This window comes from Sminthopsis crassicaudata, chromosome 5 (genome assembly GCF_048593235.1).
Source record: "Sminthopsis crassicaudata isolate SCR6 chromosome 5, ASM4859323v1, whole genome shotgun sequence".
In the NCBI taxonomy this organism is placed as follows: Eukaryota; Metazoa; Chordata; class Mammalia; order Dasyuromorphia; family Dasyuridae; genus Sminthopsis; species Sminthopsis crassicaudata.
The window spans coordinates 49,677,359-49,691,983 of NC_133621.1; the positions used below are offsets into that span (position 1 = coordinate 49,677,359).

The 14,625-nt window shown below is 38.0% G+C and overlaps 1 protein-coding gene across 8 annotated transcripts in view; it reads right to left on the bottom strand.

Annotated features, from left to right (window-relative positions):
* Positions 1-590: 590 nt before the first annotated feature.
* ADAM22 (ADAM metallopeptidase domain 22) overlaps positions 591-14,625 on the bottom strand; it is a 265,301-nt gene continuing 251,266 nt past the window's right edge. For 7 of the 8 annotated variants that reach the window (XM_074266620.1, XM_074266619.1, XM_074266616.1 and 4 more), the window contains 2 exons: positions 5,974-6,097; positions 2,577-3,361 (listed from right to left, as the gene is read on the bottom strand). In XM_074266620.1, the coding sequence (XP_074122721.1) occupies positions 3,341-3,361; positions 5,974-6,097 (145 nt within the window). In that variant the 3' untranslated portion in view covers positions 2,577-3,340. Of the gene's footprint in view, positions 3,362-5,973; positions 6,098-14,625 lie in introns of all 8 variants that reach the window. The other variant, XM_074266617.1, reaches the window with a different exon arrangement.

A 14,625-nucleotide genomic window follows, 5' to 3' on the forward strand; every position in this document is an offset into this window, starting at 1 on the left:
TCCTAGCTGTGTGACCCTGGGCAAGTCACTTAACCCCAAGTGCCTCAGCAAAAAAGAAAAGTAAAGAAAATATAATTATCAAGGGACTTTGAACATTTGAACAATTCCTTTAAACCAAGGGATTGTTTTTAAGTCATTCAATTGCTTTTGACAAGTAGAAATTGTCTAACATTTTGTCTTAGCTCAAAACTTGAAGGACAAAAAGCTGGGGTTCAAAGGAAGTATTGTAAAGGTCCCAGTACTGTTATTCTGTGCTTAATACAACCATATTACAATGGCCTTCTGCAGTGGATTAGTTTCTTAGAAGATGATTCAGGTAATTCCTTTGTTTTTCTCTTTGGAAACAGGGATGGTGTATGGCAAGGATATTGGATTTGGAGCTAGATCAAACCCACTTATTTCCCATGTGACCTTGGCACTTAACCTCAGCAGTCACTCTCCTCATCTGTAAAGGAGGGTCTTCAACTTCTATGACCCGATGATCCCTCTGAAACCAATCTATAAAAGTTGTTTGTGCTTGTGTTTAATGTAACGCACCCATCCTTTGTATGACTTCATCAAAAGTCCTATGAAGTTAGATCTGACATATCTCAAGTTCCAAAACAATTGTATCTCCAAGTATCATTAATAATCTGTGTAAAAAAACTTAATACAACAGCAAAGACTGGAAAACCATGATGTAACATTGACAATAATAGTCGTTCAACTTATAGCAATGTCACCATTATAATAAACATAAAGTACTTTTCCCATAACTTTTAGCTGAAGATTACCAAAGAGAATGACCTAGAGATCTTGGGAGCCACAAACTGTACTCATGCACCAACTCCCAGCTGCCTATCACTGACAATTTCCTCCAAACAGTATCCTCTGAAAGGCACATATTCATCATTTCCATTGAAAATAATGGGAAAGAAGGGAATAAAAGAAAGATAGATCAGCCTGTGACCTGGAGTTCCAAGTGGGTGCTCTCCTTGTGAAGATGGAGCACTCTGACTGGACAACAGATTTCCATGAGGTACACTAAATTTAAATTATTAAATTCATTCATCTGTCCCAGGTAAGCTACACAGTACCCATCATATACTCAATGCTGGAGAACATTCAATCCATATTAAAGGGAGAGGTCTTGTTCAAAAGCCACTTTTATTCACAGTCTCCAAAATCTCTTGGCCCTCCTTGCCATCAACCCTTTGGTCACATTGGCAAATACTTACCCAGATTTTGGCAAGAAGGTTTTGCATTTTTGATACAAGATCAACTTTCAAGTCATATCATGTCCTGCCCTTAAAATGCTCCATGTGTTTTATATTTGAAAGTAGATTGGATTAATTTTTTAAAAACATATTCAAAGATATATAATAGTCAAAGGAAGTACATGAACATAAAAACAATACAGAACTGCTCGAGCACTTGGCTCTCTCCACTCTGGATGCTCACATTGTTTCCCTGTGAGCACTTAATGAAAATTAAGAAGGGGGAGCAAATTAAGAGGGGCAGCTAGGTGGTACCATGGATAGAGTGCCAGGCCTGGAGTCAGGGAAACTCACCTTCCTGAGTTCAGATCTAGCTTTGGACAATTCCTAGCTATGTGACTTTGGGCAAGTCACTTAACCCAATTTGCCTCAGTTTCCTCAGTACAATAGTAAAATGAACTAGAGAAGGAAATGGCAAACCGCTACAGTAATCTTTGCCAAGACGACTTTAAATGGGGTCATGAACAGTTGGACACAAATGAAAGAACTGAACAAGAAGCGAATTAAGAAGCCATCTTTGAAATCTTGCCCATTGCTGACCATTCATTCATTTCAAGGAAAAGGGTCAAGAAATGAGGAGACTGAGAAAAAAATAGTATGTATCAGTACGTATTACCAAGTGTCTCTTGGTTCTACCACTTGTCTAGTTCATTAGAACAAATCATCCATTTAGAAAGACCCAGTGGGACCTTCACCAACTTCCAGTCTTCCACTTAGTTGAATTGGAGGAAGGAGTCTTTTAAATTAGAATTCCTATTTTTCTGTGAATCAAAAAATAAAATTCAGGGTTCAAAATATTAGCTTTCTCCCATCAGCTGTTTTTATAAGCTTGCAAATACTACACACATTGTGTATGGCCTCTTCAGGTTTCATTTATCAGCCTACTAGGATGGAAACTTCCAGTATTCTCCAATTGTCTAAGCGTGTCTGGTAGGTTTCTTTTGCTTTCCCTCAGGTAACTTCCTGTTACCTGGTTCCAAATTGTCTTCATGTCCAGCAATATAAGTGGGCCAGTCATAAATACATGGAAAACTGTAGCTGCTAGAGTTAGGATTGTAGATTTGCAGGAAGAAAAAGGTGGACGACCGGACAACCCGTAGGTCAGGGCGTAACACAGTACCTAACTGCAGAGTTCCAGCTGTCATGTGCCATGCTAGCACGATGTCAGAGGCAGGAACCCCTGATTGACATTTTGCTGTCTTGATCACTTATTCCAAGCCTCTGGGACGGCCACAATTTAAGGGAACATCAGGTGTTCTGATCAGACACTAGTGTTGGAGAGACACACTTACATCCCCAACTGCTGTATTTACAATTTAAAATTTAACCTGCTCGTCATCTTAGAAGACCATTGGATCTGTAGTGATGTTATTAGTCATGAGCGACTGTTTAGGCATTTGGCAAAATACACTTGTGTGTAACAGCTGTTTTTGACATTTAAAAATGTTTACTTATGTACAGTTGTACTTCTAGACTGAGAATATAAACATAAAAAGTAAAAAAGGATGTACGTTTTAAAGTGTATGTAGGCTATTAGCCTCTCATAGCTTACAATCCTGCAGAAAGAGTCCTGTTAGGTCTTAGCCCTGCATGCTAGTTTCTACTATGGTATGTTGTTTCCTTAAATGTGGAGAACAAATGAAAAAAGGCTCATGCACATAGCATTATGGTCTATGGCGAGGATGTGCTTCAAGTACCCAGTTCTGGACCCACAACTGACCTCGTTTGGACTGCATTTCCCTTCTGGGAAACTTGCCATATAGAGGACCTGTGAATTACTCTTAGTCCTACTTGTCTATCTATCTGTCATGCGGATTATCCTTGGCCCTACTCGGACTATTTGTTATTCTGTGTTATGTTATATGATTCCCAGGGTTCTTTACATGGTTTGAGTAAAATTCTAAGCCAGCAGTGGATAAAAAAAATGATCCAGGGATGAGATCCAGCTCTCTCTCCTCCTTGGCGTTTCTGTGGGTTTTTCATATCATCTGAGGAGCAGATACATTTGCATCAACTCGGTGAGGCTGAATTTCTATAAAAGTTGAAGTAAACAGTTCCAATGTGTCACATGTAAACAGTTGATCTTAAATGGAGGTCTCCCATAGCTGCACAAAACAAAAGAAAAAACATATAAGTTTAGGAAGTTGAATCAAGTTCATCCTATTCCTCATGGGAATGCTTGAAAAGAAATATATTTACTTATCCTTATTTTTAAATAATAGCTTTTTATTTTCAAAACGCATGCAAAGAGAGTTTTCAACATTCATCCTTGCAAAATCTTGTGTTCTAAATTTTTCTTCCTGCCTTCCCTCCACTCTCATCCCTAGACAACAAGTAATCCTATATAGTTTAAACATATGCAATTCTTCTAAACAAAAAGGATACATTTAAAAGGGCAGAGGGAGAATGGGCATTTAGATGGTGAGTGCATAAAGCACTGAGCCTGGAATCAGGAAGATTCCTCTTATAATTGTAAGTTATAGGTATTTAACAAATGTGTGTCGAACATGTTTAAGAAGCTGGACATTTTGGGACTTCTCCCATTGCTTCCATAGCAAAGACAAAAAATGATCTGGCCTTAGAATGAGAAAAGCAGAGTTCAAGCTCAACACTCATTAGATCCTTAAATGTTTTGTTGACTGGTATCGTAAGAGTCCCTTTGTACATGGCTCAGAAGGCTAGCTTTCTAAATATCTGAAAACATATTCATTTCACGACCAAGACCCTTCTCTTCATTGTCTTCGAGATGAAACCAAAGAATATAGGGGCAGGGGTCTATTTGCAAGTAAACACATCCCAGACAGCAAATACTTGTCCATTGGCTTATACAGGTATGACATTTGAATTCAAGTCGATTAGATTCAACAAATATTTATTTAGATCTGCTATGTGCAAAGAAGAGACAGCACGGTATAGAGAAAAGAGAGCTGGCTTTGGAGTTGGGGAAATCTCAGTTTGAGTCATGGACCTCTGACTCATTAGCTGTGTAAACATGGGCAGGTGACTCCACCTCTTCCAAAGTCTAAAACTACATATTGCCTTGCAGTTGTCGACCAGCAGCCATGGGGTAATTTCCTCATCAGGAATTCTCCACATCAACGAAGTCATAGGTCAAGACAAGTCTAAAAAACATGAGCTAGGTCTTTGGCTTCCTGGGTACCTTATATCACTGGGAAAATTCAGAGGAGAACACTCTCTCTGACACTCCTTCTCGATAGCCTAAGGTCTTGACTTAGACATCCCTTACCTGAGGTCTGGAAATTTGTTTTGTTTTTTAAGTGTATTGATATAAATCATTTTCTTTTGTATATTTTATTTTATCCATCTTTAAAACATAATTATGAAAAGGGTCCACCAAAGGAGCCATATAGAACCCCTGTAGAAAATTGCCTGGAACCCAAAAAGGGTAACTTGCTAAGGGTGACTTAGCTTCTAGATGTAGCAGGAAAGGGATTTGGAGCATACCTTCTCATTTGAATGCTAGATCTCTTTCTCACTTTTCCCACCTCTCTCTCTCTCTCTCTCTCTCTCTCTCTCTCTCTCTCTCTCTCTCTCTCTCTCTCTCTCTCTCTCTCTCTGTTTTTCTCTCACCCTTTTCACTTTTCCATCCCCACACTGTCCCTAACATCACACTGCATCTCATACCAGCAATTACTGATACAAATTTTTAAAAAAATCTTCTCTGGTCCAAAGAAATTTTTCCAGTGGTATAAATGAGGAAACATAGCATGTACACACAAAGATAAAAAAGTACACAGAATTATTTTGAACTGTGAAAATGACAGTAATTGTCAAGATGGAAGGAGAAGGAAGCAACAGGAGTGATTTCATGGAAGAGGGAGCTCTTTTGCTTTAAAGAAAATTAGGGATTCCACTTTGTATTGCAACAATCCAGCCACAACAGAGACTGGACGTCTATAATACCAGGCAACTTTTATCAGCGTTTCCTCTTTATGTCTCCTATGTTGATCTATCTTTTTGTACATAGTATATCTCTTTATTTGGGAGATGTTTTTAGGAAATCATGTATTTTAAGTAGAATTTTCCTTTAAATGTATTAAGAGAGTTAACTGCTTAAAGGAATCAGTTCCAAGAAGAATTGGTCACACTCTCTAATATACCTGCTTAAGTTGGCATTTTCATGTAAAATATGCCAGAATTGAGAGATGAAGGGCATGGATTGTCTTTCTCTGGGTCAAAACACATTTCCTCGTATTTTCTCTCTTCAATAAAACTAAACCAAATAAAATAAAACCAAAAATGCAACCAGAGGTCAAATCAATCTTCTGAAATATTCCACCCAAGTGATTCTTTTCTGTGGGATCTATTGGTGAATGAAATTTTTCTCTCACAAACCAGCGTCAGTAGTCAAATACCTTTGAACAATGACCAGGGAGACTGGTGATTTACATGCAAAGATCTCATGCAAAATAAATATTCTAAATATCCCATGTAAGGACTCTGCCTTGCAGTTTAAACAAAGTAAGGGAAATGGAGTCTCCTATAAAATTATAGGCTTTGGGGCTAGAAAGGCCATTTGGTTAGACACACACATATTTACACACACACACACACACACACACACACACACACACACACACACACACACACACACAACTTCATTTTGAAAAAGAGAAAACTAAAAGCCAGAGAGATTAAATGATGTACAAAGTGATAAATATATTAATGAATAAACACATAAAGTTGCTGCACATACCCTGGCACTTTGTCGGTTCGCCTTCTTCTCCTCATCAGGAAGTGGAGGCATTGGATACGGATATTTCCTGCTGGAGGCAATAGATCCAGTAGAGGAAGAAGGAGATTTGGCAGGAGACAAAGTCCTGAGATGTTGAAAACACATGAAATAAATGGGATGTCACTGACTAATAGCAACCTCCACTATTTAAACATCTGGCTCAGAACCAAATATAATCTAGTTTGAACTCTCTTTTCTGTGACTTAAGGATACTACTAGAAATGCTCACTAACTACCTGTGAATACCTCACTATGTCATTTACAACTCTTGAATACTGAAAATCTTATTTCTTCCCTCTCAGAAATATATTAGTTTTGCCCAATTGAATCATATTTTGTAAAACTATAGTAAGTACATAGAACAAGTGGTCTATTGCTAGATAGGAAACTAGCCTGGAGAAGACCTAGTAAGAGCAAGCAATACTGGTCCCTCAAATATGCAATAAAGCAATTGCTGGTTGATTTTTACCACTCAATGTGGGAATGGTCGAAAGAACAGGAACTTCAATTATTTCTTAAGAGACTCTTAAAATACAACATGACAAGTAACATTTGTTTGCTGGTAAGTCACAGAATTCATGCATTCAGAGGCCAGTCGGTTAGTTGTGAAGGAACATAAGCAAGTACAGAAATGCTAAGAGTAAATTAGTAGGCATGCAAGCGTCAGAGAGCGCAGAGTTCCAGCCAAACAGAGTTTGATGAGAACATACAAAAATGGTCTGATTAGTCGCTGCAATCAGCATTTCTGTAAGAAGTGAGTATAATAAGCAGTAGCCAGTAAACCTTGGTATCTCCGTGGAGGGCACACTGTGTCAATAAGGCAGGGAGCAGCACTTTATTGACTGGAATTTTACACATTATCACCACCATTCCCTGTCCTCCCCACCATCTCCATCAATTGCCCAAACCCTTACATTCCTTTTCTAAGACATTAGAAAGACATAAGACATTTTCCTGGCAATGGATGTATTCCAGAAAGAAAAAATAAAAATTCTGAAATAAGCAAATGTAAGTTACCAGTAGTGTATCCTGACCATTCCAGTGTCATTTCATCATTATATGATGAGATTTGTTCCCCTGACATCAAAAACCAATGTTCTGGTCTGGGAACTTTCTTTCTAATAGCTGCTGGTCCTCAGTGACTCTACTTTCTGTGGGTCTTCCCCCCAAAACAAGAGGGTATTGGCCAAACCTGCCTAATGGGCAAAAATGGAAAGCTCATTAGGCTGTTATATGGCCTCTACCCAAACGACAGAGGCTGGAAGAGAGATCACCAGCATCTAGGAATCTGGAGAGACTTTATCCTAGAACAGCACCCAATAAAATGGGGAGAGGGGAGAATTCCTTTTGTCTTTTTTAATTTAGAGGGATAGTTTTCAACTTACACATGAATGTTACCCTTTTCCCCATATCACAATGGATAGCTTTGGACTTGGAAAAAGGAAGAACTCATTTAAAATCCTTTCTTAGATACTATTGGTCAAGAACAAAGGACAAACAATAATGACAATAACTGGTTATGTGACCCTGGGCATATCAGGCTGAGTCTAAGTTTTCTCTTCTGTAAAATGGGGATAATAATAACATCTACTTCATAGGACTGTCACAAGGATCAAATGAGATAATATATGTAAAGTACTTGGCAAACATCAAAGAGCTATGAAATTATCTATTGCTTAAAGAGGTACATTTTAACATGCTACATCTCCCTATACAAGTCTTCCCTTTTAAAGAAAATTCATCTTTTAAATTAGAATAATGTCCAGTGCTAGAGTGGTTGACTACATAAGAATATATAATTGTTGTTATTGTTATTATCATGATTATGAGATCATCCTGATTTTTCTCCCTTTTTCAAATTCTTAGTTATTTTCATCCTATTTAGATAGATATGTTTGTATACACACACACACACACACACACACACACACACACATATATATATACACACATACTGATTACTCAGCTGAAACAAAGGCTGCTCCAAAGACCTCCAGAAAACCAATTAGAACACTACAAAAATGTGAAAAGGGTAAAAAACAAATCTGCCTTTAGTGGGTGCCTGCTTTTTTGAATTCTGTTGACATAGTTGTATATGCTGTTGATTTCTGGGGGAAGCTGATTAAGAGGGGTGAGAAGGGACCATGTGATTCTTGGTGTCTAAAAATATTATCCCCTTCCATTCTAATGTAGCACTGAGCTGAACCACTCTAGCACGGAGCATTTTCCTAGGACAAAAGATGAATTTCCTTTAAAAGGGAAACGTATCCCATTAGAATGGACATCTTTAAGCAATGAATAAAATGAGGCAGGATAAGTCTTCATATTCTGAAACCTTCATGGGTCTCATTGACTTCTGGGAATGGCATTTATTCAAGATCATATTTTTAAACTCATTGAAGGTTAGAGTTTATAGCTTCTTAGAATTCTTCCAGGATAATTCGTTCATAAATAACTGGCCTTGGGTTTATGTAACACAGTGTATTATAGTGAAAGGACTCTGGCTCTGGAATCAAAGGATCTGTATTCAAATCTTACTTCTGATACAACCCTGTGAAACTCTGGGAAAATCATTTACCTTCCCTGAATCCCAGTTCCTTATCTATAAAATGAGGAAACTGAAAAAACCTGTCCTATTCAATTCCAATCAATCAGCAAGCATTTATTAAGTAATTACTATGTGCCAGGAACTGGAAATAAGAGAATAAAACAAGCCCTACACACAAAGCTTTTACCCTTTAGATTTATACAGGATTATCCCAATATATGGCAAAATAGGTAAAGTCTGAATGGAATGACTTGAAAGATACTGAAAAACCAGCCTACTCACTCAATTTTATTTCCAGTTACCAATTACTTCAATTTCAACATTTAAGAAACATCTCCTATGGGGAAGGCACTGGACTAGATTCCAGGAAGACAGAGACAAAAATGAAATAGTCCCTGTCCTCAAGGAGCTTACAGTCTCTATTGAGGAAACAACAAAATATACCAAGTAATTTCAAGGAGAAAGCACAATCAACTGGAAAGGTCAGGAAAGGCATCATGTAGAAAGTGGAACTTGCATTGTGTTTTGAAAAAGCTGGAAGCAGGGGTAAGGATGGAATTCATTTCAGACACAGGGAAGCAGTCTATGCAAAAGGATGGTGGTGGGAAACGGGATGTGGAGGTATGCAAAATAGTTAGAAAACTGATTTTTATCTGATACAGGGAGTATATGAGGGGGAATAATATTAAATAAGGCCATAATCCAGAGGGCTTGAAATGCTAAACTCTGAAGCAATAGATAGTGAGTATCCTCTGAGTAACAAGAGTGACATAGTCTGATCTGTGTTTTTGCAATGCCAATTTGGCAGCTTGAGGGCAGGAACATTTTTTTGGTGGGGGATGAGGGGGATTGTTGTTTCTTTGTGTTTTTAGTCTGTATTCCTCACTCCTAGTAGAGCACCTTGCACTTAGGAGGAAGCCAGTTACTAATGCTTATTGGATAGAATCAAATTACCTTGCACATGGGCTCTCTTTATCCAGTTTATGCAGCCAGTCTCTCTCTCTCTCTCTCTCTCTCTCTCTCTCTCTCTCTCTCTCTCTCTCTCTCTCTCTCTCTCTCTCTCTCTCTCTCTCTCTCTCTCTCTCTCTCTCTCTCTCTCTCTCGCTATATAGCTATTCTAAAGTCCCTTCTTTGCTACTGATCCACTTCCTTATCAGTAAAATAAAAACAGGAATTCCTAGAGAAAGCTAGAATCAGGAGACATGGCTGTTGTATGTTACACATAAATCATTCTGATATTTGGAGAGACATAATATTACCCCTGCTTTATTCATATTTATATATTTATATGTGTGTATGTGCATGTATATATATATATATATATATATATATATATATCTCTCAATATTTGTCACGGGTATTCCAGGAACACAGGAATATCATCATCTTCCTAGTCCTAGACACTGTGCCTCTTATAATACAACCTAAGATTTTAATTGCCTTCTTGGTTGCCATAAAATACAGATGACTCCTTAACTTTTCAATCCTCTACAACAGGGATATTATGAAAACTAATTCAGTTTGTAAAGCTACAGTTTCTCCAAAAATGTTCCAAACTCTTTAAATAAAGATATGATTATCATACAAATTGCTCACATAAATCACTGCCACGAAGAATTTACAAATGACCACAGAACTTAATTTTCTTTCATTCATCAACATGTAGATTATTTTGAATAAGATTGTCATGGAAACACCAAATGCCTGTTTCCAATTCTTCAGCACCCATTGCAGCATTTGGCACATAGTAGGCACTTAAAAGCTTGTTGATTGATTGTTTTTATCTCTCTGATCTCTACACCATGAGAGAGATAGCAATAAATTTAGGCCACTGCTTACTTAACCTGAATCTAAATCATCCTAACGCTGAGAGTATCAGATTCTATAACTAAGGAATTAAAAGTTTTAAAGATCCAAGTTAACTATAATTAAAATATCAGCAGCAGCAGCCACTCCTTTTAAACTTTAGTAGAAAGATGTCAGACTCATGATTTCATTAATGTCAGGAATTCCAGGCATGGAAATGCCTTCCCCTAATGCCAATGAGCCATTCCTTTGATATTTTTATAGTCCTAGATACTAAATATTAGATAGATTTTAAACTCCCAGGATTTCCTGGAAGTCTAAATTAAGTAACTAGCTCAGTCACAAAGGTGGTTGCTATCTGAGGCAGGCCTTCCAACTCCAAAACTGGCTCTCTAGTCACTCCAAACACTGCCTCTCTTCATTGTTATCCGTTGTAATATGGAGTGGAGAAGGGAGACGAATAATAACATGACAGCATTAGGAATAATAATGATGCCATTCATTTAGTTCTTAAACTTTCCCAAAGCATTTCTGGGGCTCTAATCTCATTTGATCATAACAATACTCCTAAACAGAGTTTAAATTTCATCATCTCTATTTTATATATGAAAAAATTGGGGCACAGCACTATACTAGACCTAGAAATGTAAGGCCACTTAAGAGCTCCCCACATCTCCAGATTTTCAGTACTGCCTGCCTGAGGGTCGTACCAGAATAGACTCAGACCCCACCTGGAGTGTCCTTGTCTTGTTTTTGATAGGGTATGAATTTGGGTTACACTGAAACGCCTAAGGTTGAATCCTTTTAGGGAAGTTTCCCATTACCTCCATCGCTACTACTATCCTCTCTGCTACCATCACCAGCATCCCCATAACTAGAGTTAGCTCAGATCACATTAATCTTCCTAGACTGGATCAGAACCAGACAATTTAGAATCTCAAAATCTAGAGTTGAGATGAATGTCAGGAACCATATAATATGACATATAACAATACAAACCAAATATCCTTGATGAATGACCTACTCATCCTTTGTTTTAAAGATTTTCAATTAAAGGATACTCATTATCTTTCAGAGCATCCTATTTCCTGTTGATATTATTCCAATTTTTAGGAAAACCTTTCTTTGCATTGAGCCTGAGATTGTTATTTTGCAACTTTCCCCTACAATTCTTCTGAAATCACGGGTCCAATGAGACCCCCCAAAATACTCAACAAGTCTACTTTCTTCCATACAGCCCTTCAAATATGAAGGGGGCAACTGAAGAGTCATTTATCAGTCATCTCTTTGTGACTCCATTTGGGATTTTCTTGGCAAAGATAATAAAGTGGTTTGTCATTTTCTTCTCCAACTCATTTTACAGATGATAAAACTGAGGCATGCAGGTTTAAATTACTTACTCAGAGTCACACAACTAGTAAGTGTCTGAAGCTATATTTGAATACAGAAAGATGAAACTTCCTAACTCCAGACTCAGTGCTCTCTCCACTGTACCATATATCTATCCCATATGAAGACCAACATCTTCTCTTCTCCTGGCTAAATCACCTTAATTCTTTCAACCAATTTCCATATGGTACAGTCTACATTTCTTTCACCATTATGATTGCCTTCCTCTGGATACTCTCCAGCTTATCAGTCTTTAAATGTAATGCTGAAAACTGATAAGAAATGACCCAAGACAACAGGAACATTTCCTCCTATTTGTGGACACACTGACTCTTACAATGCAACCTAAGATTATATTTTCCTTTTTGGTTGCTATTTACCAATTGCCTCAGATTGAGTTTGCAATCCTGTACAACTCCTAAATTATTCTGTAGTTGAGAGGAATTGCCTTATGCTTCCTCCATCTTTTTCTTGATTTGTGAATTTTATTGACATCAAGAGTAAAACTCTCCATTTGTCCCTTTTCAATTTCACCTTATTGGATTGTTTAGTATTTTATAGTCAAGTTATTTTTGGATCTTGACACTCTGGTTCCTAGCTTTATATTATGTGTAAGTTGGACAAGAATTCTACCCATACAAATTATTGATAATGATATTAAACATCACAGGTTTGGAGTCCAATAGAACCATGAGCCTCTTTGCTAGAAACTTCATTCCTATTTCTACTGAACCACTAATGAATGATTTCTTTTTCTAATTGACCATTCAACCAATTCCATCTTAGGTACAGAATTTTCTGTCATATACATCTACGACAGTCAGAGAATCACCACTATATTTTGCTCTAGAAGTCAGGAATCATACAACATGAAAGAATTACAATGTACTCTTTACTCTTTGAGGTTATTTTGTTAAGAGATGTAGCCTTAAAATCTCAAAAGGCAAGAAAAGCAGAGCTGGCTTAAGCACAGGTTGCCATAAGCATGAGCCAAGGAATTGGGGGTACACCCAAGAGGTTTGAACCAGAGGGAAAGCAAGAATTATTCCTGCTGTCCTAAGACTTTTTTAAATTTAATTTTAAACTTCTGGGACAGTTCACTGACTCATCAAAACCACAGAGCTATCAAATTGGCTGATCCCCAAGAGCTGCAGCAAGGGTCCCCCTGGTTATCTCAAAGTGGAACAACCCTGGGCTGTAGCCTTTTATTAAGCTATTGTCAACAATGGCTTGTGACCAAGACATGGCTTTTCAATGATGTGCCAAACAGGAGCCTATTTCTTAGGCCAATCAAGTAGAACGAAGCGGCCACCTTGTCAGCGGGCACGTCAGACACCCTCTCATACTGCCCAGGCAGCTTTACACGTGCAATTGGGTTACTGAGGCATTTCCCCATCCATACTTCGTGCATCCATGCAGCTTCTGGGCAGATGAAAACTTGAGACCTGATCCCAAAGACTATGAATTACTCTCTGGGAGCAGTATAAACTACTCAGCTGACCTTGTGGACAGGAATTGCCTCTTCCAGGGTACCATTTTGTTCGTTATTATTAATAGGTGCTAAATTCATTTGCTAAAAAAAATGGCCATTTGTCTATCAGCCTAGGACCAAACAAGTTTTGAGGGAATGACAATGGGGTGGGTGAAACAAACTAGAATCTGCCCATAAGCCTTAGGAATATAGGGCTAAGGGTGAACAAAATTTAAAGAAAACATAAAAATGATCTTACCTGTCTTGTTGACTTTGGCCATCTTGGGAGCTGTAGGTGAGGGTGGGATGTTTGAATATAAGCATGTGTGTGTAGGAGGGTCCAGTGTGGGAAGGTAGGATATGTCCGTGGTGAAGGTGGTGGTGGGATACATGTGAGTGAGTGAAGGGTATCTCTTTGGAGTCAGGCAAGGGGTTATGCCATGAGTAGGGTGCAAATGTCATGAGTCAAGCTAAAACGCAGGTAGGCCTAATCATTTTCTCAAACTATTTGCAAGATTATTCTAAATGGTACCCTAGAAGAGAAAGTCCACCTCTCTGGGTGCTGGGTGCACTCTCTCTCTCTCTCCTCTCTCTCTCTTTTAATTTTGATTATTTTAAAAATCTTGTCCAAGAAATACCAACTCTAGTCATTTACCTGAAAGTGTTCTTATAAGCTATTCTGAAAAGAGAACAATTTTTTTCCTCCAGTGATAGCTTTCTTTGCCTTCAGTATTACCAAAGTTTAAAATGAGGAGCAGTTGATAGGAAAATACAAGGATGAATGGTAGTTCTTGCCAACTGAATACTAGAAACACAATTCAGAGCTGCTGCAAGGCAGAGTCCAGTCACATGATGTAAACAGGGCACTGGGTAGCTTCTGCAATATAAGAATCACAGTTCCTATTTGTGCAAGTTAAGAACATTGCTTTTCTTGAAGCTTTTGGTTTCCACTTGAAGTGGTCTCCCCAAAGGAAGTTCAAGAACCCAGAAAGTTTGTGAAGAGCTGAATTTCTTATTGGAAGGAAGACTGTGTTAGAAGTAGTGTGACATCTATTCTAGCCAGGGTCAACTCTTGGATTCAGGAAGACCTGGATTCCAGTTCTATAACTGACATATTACTATCTCTGTGTGACTATCACTATACTCTGTGAGTAAGCCACTTGAACACTCCACGCCCTGAACAACTTGATTGAGACCATGACGTCTTCAGCCTTTAGAAGAAGGGGATTTCCACACTGGGAAATCCCATGCTGATGAAATCTCAGGTCCAGATCAAGTATACTAATAATAATTAATAATAATGTTGAAGACTTCATATTATTGATAATCCATGGAAAAATGATTTGAAAATATATTCTCAATGTAACTGTTGGTCAACACCTAATAATCATTCTAGCCA